A 17,230-nucleotide genomic window follows, 5' to 3' on the forward strand; every position below is an offset into this window, starting at 1 on the left:
TCACATGGCCCGTCCAGAGCCCGGGGGCCGGGGGCCAGGTGGGGCTGCGGCGAGCAGAAGGGGCTCGTGTCTCCCAGGCTGTAGAGAAGGCTGCTCCTCCCTCATCCCCAAAGCCAAAGATAGTCCTCAAAACAAATGGGGGGGGGGCAACTCCCCTGGGCGGAGAGACCTCCAAGTGAGTGAGGCTCGGGAACATGACTGGCTCCCCCCTTGCAAATGGGTCAGCGGGCTCCTCCTTTTCTGGGGGGGGGGGGGCAGGCCAGACCCTCGGCAAGACCGTGCCAGGCAATGGGAGACTGGCCTCTGTCTGGCGGGGGGGCCAGGGCCCTGCACGCCCAGGCCGCCTTCGGCTGGTCAGCCGTGCCCATGTGCCCCGGGCTGGGGCTCCCAGGCTCCGAGCTGGAGCCTGGGCAGAAAGGGGGCTGGCACCAGTCGTGGCCCTTAGACCGAGTCTGGCCTCGGGAGGGAGGGTTTTGAGTTTGAGCTGTGGGGCCGGCGGCCTTCATTCCCTCTTCCTTTATATGGACTTGGCCGATGTTGTTAAACAAATGTGTTTCTCTGTGGGAAGCCCAGGCTGGCCGGCCAGCCGGCTGGCTGGCTCTGTTTCCCTGTTTCTCGAAGGCCCTGGGCAGGCTCTGCCGCCACAGCGGCTACTTTTAAGCCCTTCCTTTTGGAGTGTTCTGCTTCCTGCAGGCACTCCCCCCCTTTCCCTGTCTGCGTCCTCTTCTCTGTTTGGAGCCTACCCCCCACCCCCCGCCCCCTGAGCCACCCCCCTCCTCCGCTGGGCCCCCAGCAAGGATGCAGGTGCGGGGGAGGGGGGTCCCTGTGGTCCCTGAGTGACAGAGGCAGGGAGGGGGTGGCCTGTGAGGTACGTCACCAAGCATGTTGCAGCGTGAAGGCCCTGGCCAGAGTTGCCCGCCCCCCCAGTGCGGGCTTGGGATGCTGACCCTCCAGTGACTGCCCGAGAGCTGTTGGGGTGGGGAGCAGTGTAACTCACCCTCCTCCCCGTCGCCCCGCCCAGGGCACCAGGCGGCCACCGAGAGAGGCCCTGGGGCAGAGGGGCAGACACTGGCTGTGGGCGTGGCAGACACGGGTCAGGCTCGTGCCGTCTTGACCCCCTGTGTGTGGGTGAGCACGTGCACACACACGCACACACGGGGCGCACACTCGCGGGTGGTAATTGCACTGACACCAGTTTCTACACGGATGCAAGAACTGCCGCACAGCCACCGCCTGGGTCGTCTCCTGCCGTCCCTGTTCAGACGCCGGCCGCGCTCTGCCTGCCCCGGCCCCGCCCCCACCTCTCGGGGGCCGCACCTGGGCCTGTTCTGACCTCATCTCCGGCATTTCGTTTTCTGACATGTGTCCCAGACCGGAGCTGGGCTCTGTGGCTTGCCCGGTGCCCCCGCCCCCCGAGCGCACCAGGAAGAGATCCGGGAGCCGGGAGGGGAGCGCCGGCCGCCGGCGGTCGGAGCAGGACCTTCACAATGGCCCCTTGTGCGCAGGCACATTCCTCCTTAAACAGGCCCAGACCCAGGCCGCCGCCACGCTCGACCCTGGTGGGCGGGGCCTCCCGGTGGGCGGGGCCTCCCGGTGGGCGGGGGCCCCAGTGGGCGGGGCGGCGGAGGTTTGCATCTGGGGGTTGAGCCGTAGGTCTGCCGGGAGAGGGCTGGGCTTTGGGGGGATCAGCGCGGGGCACAGGCATCCACAGCCCCCGCTCCCGGTCCGGCCGGTTGAACCACGCAGCCTCTCCTGGAGAAACCGCCCCCACCCCGCGGGGTTCCGCCCGGAGATGGGAGTTTTCGGCCCGTGCGTGTGCGCGCTCTGCACGTGTGTGCGCGGAGACCAGGACCTCTGCCCGCATGTGTGTTGCATTCTGCTGTTTTTACCGCCTAGTCTCAGCCTTGCTGGTCTTCAAAACCGTGGTTTCGATGCCCGCGTCGGACTTCGGCGTGTGGGTTTGGGGCATTGGCGCGAACCCCAATCGCTCCCAGCGTTCGCCGTTTGGGTGCCGATGCACACGTCCTCGTGCGGTCAGTCTTTCCGCTCTTCTGACTGTCTCCCTCCGAGACCTGCCCGGCCGGGGCAGGCGTGCGCGCTCCCGTGGCCCTGGGGCGCTTGGTGTGCGGGCTGTGGGAGGCTTTGGGGAGCCGGCGAGGTTTGTGCCTGGCTTTGGGGAGAGAAGGGGCATCTGCGTCTCAGAAAGGGGGTAGCAGAGGGGGCGCCTCCTGCAGGAGTTCTGCCTCCCAGAGGCCCCGGAGGTCACGTGTCTGCTGTCTGGGAGTGCACTTCGTCCTGCTCGCCTGGGTGCCCGGCCCGACCTCCGGCTGCAGCAACACCCTTCAGACCAGAGCCGGTCCGGCACTGGCCGCCGCCCCTCACTGCCCTCACTGCCCTCACTGTCCAGTGCGGCCCTGGAGGGGTCTACGATATGCAAAGCGACTTGCTGGCTTCCGTGGCCGAGTGTGGACACCCCTTGGCTGCCTCCGCCTCTGCAGGGATGGGTGGGGAGGACGAGGGACGTGAGCCAGTGACACCCGGTGTCCCCCGCAGGGGCGGTGCATGCGTGTGTGGAGCCTGGGGTGTTTGTAGGACTCTGCTGGGGGAGGAGATGCCGGGGGACCCCGTTCCGCCAGCTTTGTGATGAGCCGTTTCCTGACTGGTCCCAGCTGGGTGCTTCTGCCGTCAGGACATCCTCGGGGGGGGGGGGGGGCGGCCGCTGTGCACGGGCATCCCCTGCAAAGCCTGTCGTTGGAAACCATCTGCTCCGTCTGCAAAGGCTCCGGTGTGCATCGGGGCAGTGCCCTCCCTTCCCCTGGCGGCGTCTCTGCCCACCTGGGCTCTGTGAGTCCGGGGAAGGGAGAAGGAGGCCGTTTCCCCAGCTCTGGGCCCCTCAACGCTGCGGCTCTGGGGTCACTCGGCCACACTTCTGCCGGTGCATCTGCTGAGCGTGGTTGGGACCGGAGGACAGGGGCTGGGGGCCGGGGCGAGGTGGCCCCGGCTGGGGGCGGGGAGGCTCCTGACAGTCGTAATTGAATGGGATGGCATGGGAAAGGGTGGGTGTGAACCTTGGGGCCCTGGGCTGGTTGTGGGGGGGGGGGGAGTGTCCGAGAGCCTGGCTTTGAGAGCACTCAGAGGAGGAGGAGGTGTGCCTGTTTGGGGGGATGCCACCAACAGGACAACCCCACAACCTGGAGATTCGCTGGGCAGCCTCGGCCCCCATGGTGGGGACAGCCCCTGTCCTCCCGGTGTGAGGGACCATGGGGAGGGACAGTGTCAGATAGTGCGCACCAGGCAGTTAATATCACCGGACAGGAAGCCCCCGATGGTGCAGGACCAGGAGCAACCCGCGCCTCGGAGGAAGACAGGCAGGGCGGCGGATGGGGCCGGGCACACGCATGGGTGTAGGGGGCCCGGGGAGGAGCCGAGTTCCCGGGTGCAGCTGAGCTGTCCCCAGGGACCCGTGCATGGGCGCCTCTGGACCTCGTGTCCGAGTCCCGGGGGGCTTTGCTTTGGTGCCGGTTCTGACGTCACGAGTCAGGGCCTCGTTCTCCTGAGCAGACCTGGGAAAGGCTCTCCCCCACCCACTCTGTTCCTCGGCTCCGCCCCAGGGGACCGACACCAAGGACATCCGGAGGTGCCTGTGCCGTGCCGAGGGGGGACGTCCCTCCTCCAGGCCACCTGTCAGGGGCAGCCGGACAGTGCTGTCAAGGGAGGGAGCAGACCAGGTGCCTCGCAGGTCCGGGCTCTCAGCCCTGGACTCTGTGTCCAGTCCAGCGGGCACCCGGCCTCTCCTCGGGGCGTTCGGGCTGCTTTGGCACAGACGGCTCGTGCTTGGTGCTCTCGGTGCCCGGTTGTCAAGGGGCGGTTGCGCTCTGTTTGCAGCAGCCTCTATGCCGGGAGGCAGCCCCAGAGCCCTCCAGGGGTCCGGTTCTCGTGAGGTCCGACACTCGGGCCACGGGGGGCCCCCCACACCGGGGAGGCGGCAGGCATGTCCCCCAGATGAGGGTGCGCGACGACACGGCAGCGTCCCCGACCCACACGGTTCCCCCCTCTGAGGACGTGTGCAGCCCCTGCCCGGCCGCCTCCGGGGTGCTGGGCTTCGCACCCCAGGGTTCGGTCGCTGTGTCCACCCAGAGGGCGGTGTGCCTGGGCCTCGAAGAAGGCGTCACAGGAGGGCCATGTCCGGGGAGCGGGAGCTCAGGGGGTGGGTGTCAGGGACGGGCCTCCTGCACACACCCCCGATCCAGGGTTAAGAGCACACACTCCCGCCCTGGCTACCGTAGCTCAGTGGATTGAGCTTGGGCTGCAAACCAAAGCATCGCAGGTTCGATTCCCAGTCAGGGCACATGCCTGGGTTTCAGGCCACGGCCCCCAGCAACCGCACATTGATGTTTCTCTCTCTCTCTCTCTTTCTTCCTCTGTTCCCTCTCTAAAAATAAATAAATAAAATCTTAAAAAAAAAAAAGAAAAAGATCACACACTCCCCCGGCCACCTGCCCCCCCACTCCCCCAGCCAGGCATCTTCTGCAGGAAAGTGCCGTCTGCTGGGAGGACTTGAGGGCTGAGCTGGAACTTGGAGGAAAGGAGCTGGGCGGGAGGGGCTGCTGAGAGTGGCCCTGGAGAGCGCTGGTGGTTGGGGGCTGGGGGCCAGCTGCAGGCGGGGGTGGGGGGAGGAAGCTGTGGGGTCCCCCGGAGCCCTGGGATCGGGGCTGGAGAGGCGAGGAGAGGGCTCGGGGCCACTGTGTGCCGCCGGGGGCCGGCGTGCGGGAGGGGGCTGGTGAGTGTCCCTGCCACGTGGGCCCCTTCCTGCTCCGGCCTTGATAACTGGGAGCAGCTGCTTCTTGTTTGCGGCCCGGCGGCTGCGAGGACCGCGCGGATGGCGGCTTCTTAGGCACCATCCCCCTCCCCCCTGCCTTGGAGGGAGCAGCTCCTGGCGGAGGGGCGGGCCGGCAGCAGGGTGGGGGAGTCGGCCGGTCAGCACCCCGCAGGGGCCCAGTCTGGCTGGGGTGGACTGCGCCGGGGCTCTGGGATTCCGCCGGAAACTGGACAACCCCGTGCCTGGAACCTGGGGCCTTGGAGTCAGGGAGCTGCACCTTCTGGGTCTGCCACTCACTGTCCCTGGGGCTGGGCGCACGGCTTCCGCCCCGGGGCCTCAGTTTCCTCACCGATCTCGGGCACGGTGGCCTTCTTGACGACACGGGGTTATCGTGACAGATCGGTGTGACATGCGCAGTGAGCCCGGCCGTGGCCAACGTCACGTGGCCCGTGTCGGCTCTTCGTGCCGTCATGGATACGACGAGGTCCTTCCCATCACGATTCTGATTGGTTATGGTAGCGCCGTAGTTACTGGGGACGTGCTTGCCCCGCCGCTGCCGGGGGCGGGGGTGGTGATGGAGTGTTTGCGATGGTGTCTGCTGGGGGCAGGTGAGGAGGCAGAAAGGAAGGCCGTGACGAGACAGCAGTCAGAGGCCCCCCTGGAGCCCGACATCTGGATAGGAACTGTCGCTGGGTCCCTGCCGTGGCCGTGGCTGTGGCCGTGGCTGGACAAAGAGGCCACCCTCCTCCAGGCTCCAGCCCTTTCTCTTTCCCCCCAAACAACAGGGGATTGTGGGCACCTCTGGGTACCTCTGGGTAGAGCAGGGCTGCCCCCTTTTCTGCCCGAGAGGTGAAGGGTGCGAGAGCCAGCCCGGGGTCCCGGCTGCAGCGCCCCCGCCGGCTGCCTCCCCGCATTCCCCGCGCCCTGTTGCCACCAGGTGCTCCCGGGCCGTCCACTCACCACGCCCTCCTCTGTCTTCCAGCCTTGAAGAGGTCCTTTGAGGTCGAGGAGGTCGAGACACCCAACTCCACGCCACCCCGGAGGGTCCAGACCCCCCTCCTCCGGGCCACGGTGGCCAGCTCCACCCAGAAATTCCAGGACCTGGGCGTGAAGAACTCGGAGCCGGCCGCCGCCCGCTATGTAGACTCCCTCAGCCAGCGGTCCCCCAAGGCGCCCCTGCGGAGGGTGGAGCTGTCGGGCCCCAAGACCGAGCCCGTGTCCCGGCGCACCGAGCTCTCCATCGACATCTCGTCCAAGCAGGTGGAGACCGCCGGCGCCACCGCCGCCGCCGCCCCGGGGCCGTCCCGGTTCGGGCTCAAGCGGGCCGAGGGGCTGGGCCACAAGACGCCGGAGCCCGCCCCCCGGAGGACGGAGATCACCCTAGTCAAGCCCCCGGAGCCGGCCCACCGGAGGATGGAGACCCCCGCCTCGAAGCTCCCCGAGGTGCCCGCCGCCCCCGCCGCCGACGCCGCCCCCAAGAGGGTGGAGATCCAGGTGCCCAAGCCAGCCGAGGCGGCCGCCTCCCCCGCCCCAGCCCAGATCCTGGAGAATTCAGAGCCCACCCCGGTGTCTCAGCTGCAGAGCCGGCTGGAGCCCAAGCCCCAGCCCCCCTCGGCCGAGGCCCCGCCCAGGAGGCAGGAGGGTGAGTAGTGCAGCGCCGGGGTGCCGACTGGGGGTGCCGACTGGGGGGCAGGGCGGGAGCTGGCTTTGCCTTGGAACCCTGGAGAAGGACGCTCAGGGTCAAGGTGGGGGCCGGGGGGCAGTGGCGCTGTGCTTCTGGGAAGACCTGGAATGCGCACAGGGGTGAGCGGTGAGGCTCCGGGGAGCAGACTCGGTGCTTCCTGTCCACGGAGGGTGGGCCACGGTGCAGCAGGCTGGATTTGAACTGGGCTCTGGGTCTCCGGGGGCCCCCTTTATGGGCTGTGCCCCGGAGCCCAGGGCGGTGGGGGCTGGAGCCTGGATGTGAGAGGAAGCGGGTTTGGGGTCCCAAGATGCACTAGTGCGTTCCGTGGTGCGTGCGCCCAGGGGCGGGGTTGCCAGCAGCCCTGCAAACCCCTGGCAGAGGTGCGGCCCGGGGCGGGGTGGGGCGTTCCGGTCCCCCTGAAGCTTTGTGTTGGAGGACCTTCCACCTCCCTCTCCCCCAGAGGCAAGGAGGACACAAGAATGCCTAGTCTGTGCACCCTGAGGTTCCCTGGGCCGCTGGGAACGGGCCCCTGGGCCAGGGGTCCCTGGGGTGCCTGCCCGCATGTGTGTTTGAGGGTGCGCTCCTGGCGAAGGGTGGGGGAGGGAAGCAAGAGGCTTGGGTGCTGTCCTCGCAGGATCCCAGCCTGGACTTGGCCCGCCCGGGGAGCTTCCAGGGGAGGCAGTGCTGGTCCCCGCAGGTCCCTGGGTCCCTGGGTCCCCGGGACACCGGCCTCGTGCAGGTGCCAGCTGGGCTGTAAGCCCCGTGGGAGCTGGGCCGGTTCTGGTCCCGGGATTCGGATCTCGGTAAATGTTCAGTGGGTGTGTTTTGAGTCGGACAGACAGAATGTTCTGGGTGTTGGATGGACCTTTTCAAAAAGTCTCCCGCGCTTCCTCATCACCCCGTGTGGAAGCCTGTCCTTGTCGGACACTGCACCCCCCCCCCCCCCCCCCCCCCCCCCCCCCCCCCCCCCGCCCCCCCCCCCCATGCTGCGTGTGCAAACCGGCCGCTGTGGGCGCCTCATGTGAGCGGAGGCGTGCTGGGCTGGCCCTTTCACGCCCGGCCGACTCGCCCCTGCTGGCAGGTGGCCGTGGTGGCCGGCAGGGCTGTGCGGGGGGGGGGGGGGGGGGGGGGGGCCGTGCTGTGCGCCCACCTCCCGTTCCTGGACATCGGCTGCTCCGGCTCCTTCGTGCTCCAGGGGATAGCGCTGCTGTGGCCACGGGCACGCACGTGTCTCTTCCAGCCCCTGCTTTCGCTTCCTCCTGTTATTTATTTTACTTTGTGGCTAATGGTTCGGGGACTTGGGGACCGGGGTGGGGGGTGCTCTTGGCTGGCGATGGTGTTGCATGAGCTACTGTGTTCTGTTCAGTGAACGTTTGCTCGGCTGAGCAGGTCAGGGTAGGAGGTCGTGAGGGGCTGAGACTCTGAACTTCCTGCGACGCTGGGCACCTCCCAGCGGCCCGGACTCCAGGGCCTTGGAGGTCCCTTCCGGCCCTGGGTCCGTGTGAGCCTGCTCTCGCTCCCATGTCCCCAGCCTTGACCCTGCAGAGCCGCCCCCTGGTGCGCAGAGAGCGCGGAGAGGACGAAAGCACGGCCAGTGTTTGGGGAGTGGCCGGGAGACGGTTTCCTCCGGGTCTGCTGTTGGTCGAGGGCCTTGGGCACACAGGGCCCCCACCCCCTCCCGTGGGTGAGGTGTTCACACTCGGCCCAGTCAAACAGGATGTGGCCGGGAGATGGTCATCACCAGGCCGTCCAGGGCTTGTGACAGCTGGTGCCGGATGCGCCAGGAGGTGGCCCTGGCTCTGGGGACAGCATCAGGCCTGCTCTGGCTCAGCGGGGGGACTGCGGGGGGCCAGCGGGGGGGCCAGCGGGAGGGCCAGCGGGAGCAGGACAGTGGCGGTGGGACCGGGAACAGTGTGGGGAGGCTTCCCGGGAGCGGGGCCCCTTCCCCTAAGGTTTGGGGGGTTTGACCAGGCAAAACAGGAGAGAGAAGCGTCCCCAGCCGAGGCCGCAGTGCAGAGGTGCTGGGGAGCCTGAGCCCCGGGGACTGTGGAATTTCCCCACGCCGTGTGGAGGGGATCCACCTCCATGTGGGGGGCCGTGGGCCAGTGTGCTGTCGTCGGGCCCTGCCCCTGGGCACCAGCTGCAGGGTGGGGTACGTGCTCTTCGCGTTTGCACACACAGGTGGCTGCGTGGGGCGGGGCTCTCCGAGGCCAGTGCTCACCTGTTGAGCACCTTTAGTTGGACTGGGCGGAGGGGGGCGGGGTTTGGACAAACACTGAGAAGAGGAAGGAGCTCGGTGGAAGAGGCGGGGCTTGGATGACTCCCTTTGGGGGAGGCTCTTTCCTCTTCCTACAGCAGGAGTCCCCGAGGAGTAACTCGGGCCAGGAGTGGGCGGGGCCCGCTGAGGGCTGGAGCCGGGGCTGGAGGTCCTGGGCAGGTCTGCAGGGGGGGCGGGGCTTTCCTGCTGGAGGGGGCTCCTGGGCTCCGTTGCAGTGGGTTCCGGGGTGCAGGCCGGAGTTCCTGCCCAGCCGCTGCTCTGCTCCTTCCTTCCTCCGCTGCCGCTGGTGCTGCTGGTCGACGCAGACCCTCCAGAGGCACGTCCGGTCCTCCCTCAGCCCTCCGCCCTGCCCATCTCTCCTGGAGACCTGGTGGTCCTGTCCCCTCCCACCTTGCATTTGGGGGCTGGGCCCAGAGCTCCAGGAAGCCCCCACCCCGCAGGGCCCTCGCTGTCTGCCTTCCATGCCACGCTGCCCCTGGCACCCCAGGGGCAAGGGGTCAGGGGCGGAGGGAGCTCTGTGCCTTCTGGTCAGACTCCGCCCTCCGCCTCTGCCTCCAGGAAGCCTTCCAGACTGGCCGTGGGGGCAGGACCAAGTCTCCTGGGACCCCGGCTGAGTTGCTCCTACACTGACCTCCCTAAACGCAGCGCTGATGAAACCCTTGCCCACTCGGAGCCTGCGCTGGCTCACTCGCCCTGGGGCCACTCCGCAGCCCTCCACCCTCCGGTCCAGCCGCCACCGCCCTGCGCCTGAGCTCCGCCTGCTTCCGAGCTCCTCCTGCCACGGTCCCCGCACGCCTCCCACGAGCCCCTCCCCTCACAGCGGTTCTGCTCGGACCTCCTGACCCCCGACTTCGCTCTTCTCCGCATCACTCACTGCTCTTTGCGCTCCTACACTTCCCTCCAAGCCCCGCTCACACGGCACCTCTTCCAGGAAGCCCTCCCACCGGAAGGAAGTGGCCTCGCTTGCCCTGATTCCCAGCCTGTTTGCCCCTACTCGTGTATCGTGTTTGGTGTTTGGCCTAGAATGTAAATTATTTGTATGTGAACCTTCTTTGCTCTGCTAGAATTCTTAAAACAGTTGTTTTTCATAGTATCTTTTCTTTAAAATTCAGAAAACATAGAAATTAGAAAGAAACTAAAATTCACCTGTAACTCAGTCATAGCCACTCTTAACCTTTGCTATATTTTCTTCCGAATTCCCTCCCTGCCCCACCCCCACTGGATTCCAGGTTACCTGAGGGTAGAGCTGTTGTCTCTGTTTTTTGTTTGTTTGTTTTAATTTACTTTTAGAGAAAGAAAGGGAGAGAGAGAGGGAGGGAGAGAAACATCGCTAGGTTGTCTCCCGCATGCCCCCAACCAGCAACCTGGCCCACAACCCAGGCGTGTGCCCTGACTGGGAATCGAACCGGTGACCTTTTGGTTTGTAGGCTGGTGCTCAATCCACTGAGCCACCCAGCCAGGGCTGTTTTTGTTTTTGAGAATCCCACAAGATCCGGAGTGAGTGACTCGGACGTAGCAGGTGCTCAGGGAAACGGTGTTGGAGGAGTGAGATGAGGCGGCCTTTGTCGCCCCTGCAGACAGATGCAGGGTCCCCAGAGGACCCTCCGGGGCCCAAGCAGCTACTTCTCTGGTCAGACGCAGCCCCACAGAGCTGACCCTGTCCACTCTGGTGTGTTGAGGTTGTGGTTTCTGAGGCTGCTGCCCTGTCCCCGAAACTGGCACCTTCCTCGTTGTCCCCGGGTCGTCTCGGCTCCTCTCTCGGCCTCCAGGCAGGAGCAGCCTGGCCTCTCCTCCCGGTCCTCCCCACCCCCCGCTCTCTCCCCCGCGTCTGCACGGGTGGCTCTGGGTGGGGCCGGGCTGGTGCTTGGGGCGGGCTGCCAGCCGGCTCTGCCTTGCCCTGGGAGCCGCCCCTCCGGCTCCGGCCGACACCAGCCAGGCTTCCCGAGGCTGCCTTATAAGGTGGGCGCCGGCCACCCGCTCCCGGGCCTGGTTCTCTGCTGCTGCTGGGTGCTCCCAGGGGACCCTGGGGAGGGGCGGGGCGACAGGGCCTGGGGGCACGTCGGGTGTCCCCGACCTGAGCCCAGCTGAGTGAGGTCGTGGGGTGTCCTGGCTTGACCCTGTGGCACTTCACTTCGCTCCCCTGCCCCTCTGGCTTGGTTTCTCTCTCCGTCAGATGAGGGCGGGGCGGGGCCTGCTGGCCCAGGGCGGCCTGAGCCCTCCAGGTGCCCACAGCACGGTGGCACCAGGGGTCACTTGGGACAGGGGGCGTGAAAGTGGGGGTGGGGCACCTCTGCGAGTCTCTTGACGGGCTTTCTCTCCGGCGGCTCTGGAAATGTCCTGGTCACGGGGAAGGGGCGCTCCTCCCTCTCTGACGGTCTCTGAGCCCCACTCACACATAGGTCGTAGGTCATAGGTCGGGATGGAGGGGGCGCGCCGCTGGAGGAGTGCCCAGCCCCAGGTGTGTCCTCCAAGACAGGACAGAGCAGGGGGCAGCGATTAGGAAGAGCCCACCTCCCGCCGCCAGCCCACCCAGCTGCCTGCCCAGCGCAGCGCAGCGCCCGGTGAGGAGGACGAGGGGCGAGCCGGGGAATGCAGTCCCGGCAGCTGCCGAGTGCCTTAAATAGAGCAGAGCGGGCGCAGCTGCGGGGCAGCTGGCGGGGCCGAGCAGCAGGCAGGCTCTGGTGGCGGCTCTCCGCTCCGCCCGCCGTGGCGTGGGGCGCTGCGGCCCTGACCACCCAGCCCGGCCCCAGGACGCAGCCCAGGACCCCGGCACATGGCGCTGGGCGAGGCCTCCCGGGCTCACCCTGGGGAGCTGGGGCAGCTGCCAGAGGAGGGGCTGCGTCTGCGTGCACAGCCTGGAGGGCCCAGGACAGCTGCCGGAGCCCAGGGCTGCACAACAGGGCCGCTGTCTGGGGACGCGCCCGGCCGGACAGCCGCACTCTGTGCCGCCGGACACAGGGCACATTCAGCCCCCGCCCCCGCGCCCTGAGGTGTGGGCGGCCCCGCCCAGACCCCGGGGCCCAGCGGTCAGGCTGGAGGATGCCGCGCTGCTGGCCCACCCGGCCCGATGTGGCCGAGCGCGCACCTGTGGCCGTGTGCGGCGTGACTTTCTCTCCTGTGCCTTCCCCGCTGTGCCGTTCCCCGACCGGGGCTTTCTGTGGGTGTCGGAGTGGCCCCCGGCTCCCCAGGAGCACCGGAGTGGCAGGCGGTCGTGAGGAGCGAAGGCAGCCGGTGCCTGGGTCCGAGCGGCACTCTCTGGGCGGGGGGCGGGGTAAAATCGGACGCGCTGTGGTGGAGGGGGCGCCTTTCCCCTCCGCGTTCCCGGTGCGGCTGCTGGGTGACTTCCTCGGGCCCCTGGCCTCTGGGGAACCCCGTTGGGAAGCCCCCCGTAGGGTCCAGTGCAGCTTGGAGAGGCCAGGGGGACTCGGAACTGGAAGTGGCCCTGGAGGTCACCTGGTCCCTCTCCTCCCTTCCAGGACGACCCGCAGAGGTGACGCTGTGGAGTGGATGGTGTGAGCGCCGGGGCCACCCGGGAGGGGAGGCCTTGCCCGCTTGTTCGTGGGGGAATGTCTCTTTTCTGGCCCTGCACAGGCCTGGTGACTGTGGCCATCGCCACAGCCTCGGTCGGGGGAAAGGGGCCCTTCCAGGGTGGCCCTGGGCCCCCGCGGTGTCTGTGAACCCAGCGGGCAGAGGGTGGTTGGACTCGGCCTGCCCTTCAGTCGGCTCCGCTCTGTGCCGTGGCGCCCGCCCCTGCTACCTTCATCTGGTTCTGACAAGCAGTGCTGGCCCGTGGGCACAGGGGAAAAAGCCAAGACCGCTTGAAATTTGAAAGGCGATCTCTCTCTCCTGACCACCCCCCACCCGCCCTCCCGTCCCCAGGGTTGCCCCTGTTCGCGTCCGGGGAGCCATGTTCGGGGTCCCGCAGGGGTGGTCTGAGAGCTTGGGGGGACCAGGATGCTGCGCCTGGCTTTGTTTCTCCCGCCCCGTCGCTGGGGGAGTCTTTGCTCTCTGCACACCCCCCCACCCCCCTCAAGGCTGGGTCCCAGCTGCTGTGCGGTTCCTCCGCTCTTGTCCCCTTTGCGCTGTGACGAACGAGGCCTCGACGACACCGCTCACACGTTTGTGCCCACGCGATGGTGGAAGGGAGAGAGAGACCTCCAGAGGGGACTTTCTGCACCCGGGGGCGGGGTGTGGAAGCTGCCGGGCCGTGTTGCCAGACTGGCGGTCCCCCCCACCCCCCCGCCCCGCCGTGGTTAGCCCCAGACAGCCCGGTCCAGGCCCCTCGCCCCGGGCCGAGACGCTAGGATGATGCCCGGTTGGTCGGTTGCTGGGTGAGTCTGTGCCCCCTCCACCCAGGGAGGGGTGCCCTCTCCTCTGCCCCCCGGCCCGGCCCAGGTCTCCCTGGGGGCTCTGCCTGGTCTCCTCCCAGCTCCCTGTTTTCCAGGGAGTAGGGGGGCTCGTTCATCCTCCTCTGGCTGATTGTTTTGGAGAGTTCTTTGTTGTCACCCAGCTGTTGACGCTGAACTCTGCTCGGGGAGTTCTTCCAAACGGGGACGGTCCGCCCTTCGATGGGGGCGTCGGTTCTTCTGGCCTCTGGGATCGTGTCCCGCTCGGAGACCCCTGCGTTCCTCGGCCCTGGAAAAGCCCCCCCCCCCCCCCCCGGTTTTCACCGAGGACTTTCACGGCCGCATTTCTGTGAGCTGAGACCAACCCGCTGGAATTCATCTGGGTTTCCGCGGCGAGGCACGGGGGTCGGGGGCCGTGCGCAGAAACGCCCCAGGGGGCTCGGTCCCCGGCGGGTGGGCCGGGCGGGCGTGCGGGCGCTATTTTTACCCGTTTGGGCGGCAGTGCTCCGCTGGCGGAGCAAAAATAATTTGGGTGCGCTTCTTGTCCCCTCTCTGCTCTGGGACATCTCTCGCCGCAAGACAGTCGTCTCTGGGTTAAAACGTTTCAGGGATTCGCCAGCGCCGCCGCCTGAGCCCGATCCGTTTGTGGGGGCCGAACACGGGAACATTTTTTAGAATTTTCCGTGGTTCCGGGTGTTTTCTTATGTTTTACATCCTCTTCTCAGACAAGCATCCAGTGAGCGATCTAAAATCCCTCGGGTGGTGGAGAAGTGGTGGCATGTGGAGGGGTGTGAGGGGCCGGCCCCCCGAGATAGTGCCGTGTGTCCCCCTGCCCCGGCGGCTGCCCTGGGCCCGCACCGTGAGTGCGGTGGGACCGGCCCTCGGGGACGGTTGAGTCCGGGGCCCCCACCCTCATGGACGCGGTGACGGGGTGGGTCTGGCAGGGGGCAGGATGGTCCAGGCTGGTGAAGGGCTGTCAGGGTTCAGGAGTCATAACCTTGACGTTGCCCAGAGAGACAGCAGCTTTCAGACTTATCAGACTGCAGCCGCGGGTAGGATGTACGTGTTACGGCACAAACCAGCGCCTGTCTACACGTGTGTGCAGACAGGTGTGTGTGCGCGCACCAGGGGAGTGATTCCCACCTTCCTGGGTGCCTGCCGCCCTCTGAAAATTGCCTTTTTTTCCTGTTTTTTTTCTTTTTGAGGGGAGCTTTTACTTTTTTTTAAGGTTTTATTTATTTATTTTTTAGAGAGGGAAGGGAAGGAGAGAGAGAGAGAGAGGGTAATATCAATGTGCGGTTGCTGGGGGCCGTGGCCTGCAACCCAGGCATGTGCCCTGACTGGGAATCAAACCTGCGACACTTTGGTCCGCAGCCCATGCCCAATCCACTGAGCCACGCCAGCCAGGGCGCTTTTCTTACTTTTTAAAGACGTCATTACTGAGACGCAGTCCCCACACAACACAAGGCGCTCACCCCAAGTGTCAGCCATCGGCGGTTTTTAGTAGGTCCGTGGGGCTGTGCCTCTCTCCACATCCAGTGTTGGACCTTTGTCACCGCCCAGAGAGCCCCTGTCCCCGTCTAATCTCTGTCCCCCCACCCTCAGCAACAGCTGGTCTTTCTGTCCGTGGGCTTTCCCATCCTGCACGTGTCTTAGGTCTTAGATTCGGGGTGCACACACAGAGATCTCCGTGCCCGGCTTCTTTCGCTCGGCTCGATGTCCGTCCGTGGTGCAGCTCATGTGTTTGGCTCTGAACCTTAAGCTTGTGCGGCACCTGCCAGAGCGGGTCAGTGGGGGTCTGGCCGGGGGGCGGGGGGCTTTGGTGAGGACAAGGCCCTCCTTCAGAGAGCTCGGGTGGGCGGGCTGGAGCGGCTCCCCCCTGCACGGAGCGTGGTAGGGAGAGAGGGGCCCCGCACACTCCGGGACCCAAAGGGAGCCGGAGGGTCAGCTGTCACTGCATCCTCCTGAGACACAGCGGCCGTGACGCGGAACGGCTGGCTGTCATGGACGGAGCGAAGGGTGGTTGTGTGTATGCCGAGGGACGCTGCCCGGACCCAGCCGCCCTGCCCAGGCGCTGGGCGAGCCCAGGGTCTCCCAGGCCGTGGGAGGGGTGGGGGGGAGGGGCAGCGTCGTGGGTGTGCTGGTGGCTGGGCCCCAGGCCAGGCTTTTCGAGAGCAGCCCCGAGGGCACTGTCCCCCAGCTGGGCAGCCGGCCCTCCACCCGGCCCTGGGGCCGCGCCAGCCCCGCACAGCGACCACTCGTGGGGCCCCCAGGCTTGGAGTCTGCAAGTCGCTCAGCCTCTCCGACTCACTCGCCAGTCCCATCGCCCGTGAGGCCAGGATAAGCTGGGGGACCCACATGGAACGTAGCCCACGTGGCCTGGCCAGGTGTGGCCCCAGGTGGTGATGGAGCGGGCCAGACCCACTGGGGCCCTGCTGTTGTCCTGGTCCAGAGCTGGGGCCAGCTGGCCCCTCCGTGCCTCCTGCCCTGCCCTGCCCTGCCCTGCAGGCCCGGCTGCAGCTCTGTTGTGCTCAGCCTCCTGGGCCCTGGTGCTGCACGGCCTCCTCCCGCCCTCTCCGCCCCACGAGTGCCCTGATGCTCCGACAGAGGCCTCCTCCCTTGGGGGAGGGGGGGGGCAGGGAATGACACACAACTCCCTGAGCTGCCAGAGTGGCACTCCTGTGCCTTCCAGGTGGCCTCCGCTCCGCCAGGCCCTCGCGGGAGTGGCGTCTGAGACCTGTGGGCCCTGCTTCCGTGCTGGCCCCCGGACTCAGCTCCGGCGGGGTGTTTCGGGTCTGAGAGGGGGCCCTTGTGGTTTGGGAGAGACACAGCCAGGAGGTGGGAGGGTGCTGGGGGGGTAGCCCCTCCCTGCCTCTGAGCCCCCCAGCCGCGTATTCCAGCCCCAGGAGCCTGTGCTCCTTGGTCACTGCCCAGGCACACCTCTCCCTGCCCCCACACCCCATGGCCCCTCACACCTCACACGTAGTGGGGCAGAGTCGGCGGGACACCCAGGGGGAGGGGGCTGCTGACAAAACGAAGGGGTGTGGGCCGCGTGGGCTTCAGTGGTGTTTCCCTCTCCCGCACCCCCACCCCTGCAGGGCACACTTGCAGATCCGGTCTCCCCCTGTGGCAGAACTTGGGGGGTCAGCTCCCTCCTGAGCCCAGGCTTGAGGAGCACGTTACAGATGGGAAAGGAGCTAGAAGGGCAGTGTGACCCCTGCACACCCCCCCCCACCCCCCAGGGCACTGCTTGCCTCCCCGCACAGTCCAACAGTGTGGTGGGGGGGGCGTGGGAGGAGGAGCCCTGTGTTTGCCCCCAGGAGGACTCCCCTGGGGCAGGCCTTCCTCAGGGGGTGGCTCTCTGCCAGGGGACTGATGCGGATGTGCCTGCTGGGGGAGGGCACGTCACGCAGGGCTCGGGTTACACGGGGTTGGGCACCTCCCCAAACAAGGCCCTGGAGCCAGCAGCCCTTCCCCGCCGGCCTGGATTTCAGGCGCCAGGTGAGATCCGGCTGGGGGCCTCGGGAGGTGGGCCGGTGGGTTTCCGGTGTGGGGTGTGGCCGAGGAGGGCGGACCCCCTGTCCCTGCATGCCATCACCTGGCGGAGGGGGGAGGGTCTTGGCCACTCCTGTGACTCGAGGGCAGGTGCCAGGCCGTCAGTTGTGCTGCAGGGCAGCTGGGTGGACCTTGCACCCACACCCCAGCCCTGCCCGCAGTTTGTGTGAATGGACGTTCTATCCAGGCGCGAGAGCCCGGCCTGCAGACGGGGACCCCTGATGTTTAATTCATCAGCAGGAGGTTCGCCGGTGCCCAGGTCCTGCCGTCTGTATCCGGCCTGCTCGTGTTCTCAGCCCAGTCTCTGGGGGCGGCGGTGTGGCCACCCGAGTCCTGGTGCCTGCCCCTGGGTCCCATGGTCTCCTGGACGGCCCCGGCTGCGCCCTCAGGCCCGTGGGGATATGGCTGCAGTGGGGGTGATCCTGTCTGCACCCGGAAGGGCCGAGAAGCATTCGGGGCCCTGTCCTTGTTGGAGCTCCCTGTGCTCAGGACCTGGGGGGACCCTCCCTGTCATCTGTCCCTTCTCTCTCCTGCTCCTCCCTGCCCCT

The 17,230-nt window shown here is 67.1% G+C and overlaps 1 protein-coding gene across 3 annotated transcripts in view; it reads left to right on the plus strand.

Moving 5' to 3' along the window:
- Nucleotides 1-17,230, plus strand: part of SEPTIN9 (septin 9) — a 128,220-nt gene that overhangs the window by 63,845 nt on the left and 47,145 nt on the right. For all 3 annotated transcript variants that reach the window (XM_036034196.1, XM_036034197.1, XM_028521185.2), the window contains one exon: nt 5,802-6,461. In XM_036034196.1, coding sequence (XP_035890089.1) covers nt 5,802-6,461 — 660 coding nt within the window. The remainder of the gene's footprint in view (nt 1-5,801; nt 6,462-17,230) is intronic.

The sequence above is a fragment of the Phyllostomus discolor genome, chromosome 8, assembly GCF_004126475.2.
Source record: "Phyllostomus discolor isolate MPI-MPIP mPhyDis1 chromosome 8, mPhyDis1.pri.v3, whole genome shotgun sequence".
In the NCBI taxonomy this organism is placed as follows: domain Eukaryota; kingdom Metazoa; phylum Chordata; class Mammalia; order Chiroptera; family Phyllostomidae; genus Phyllostomus; species Phyllostomus discolor.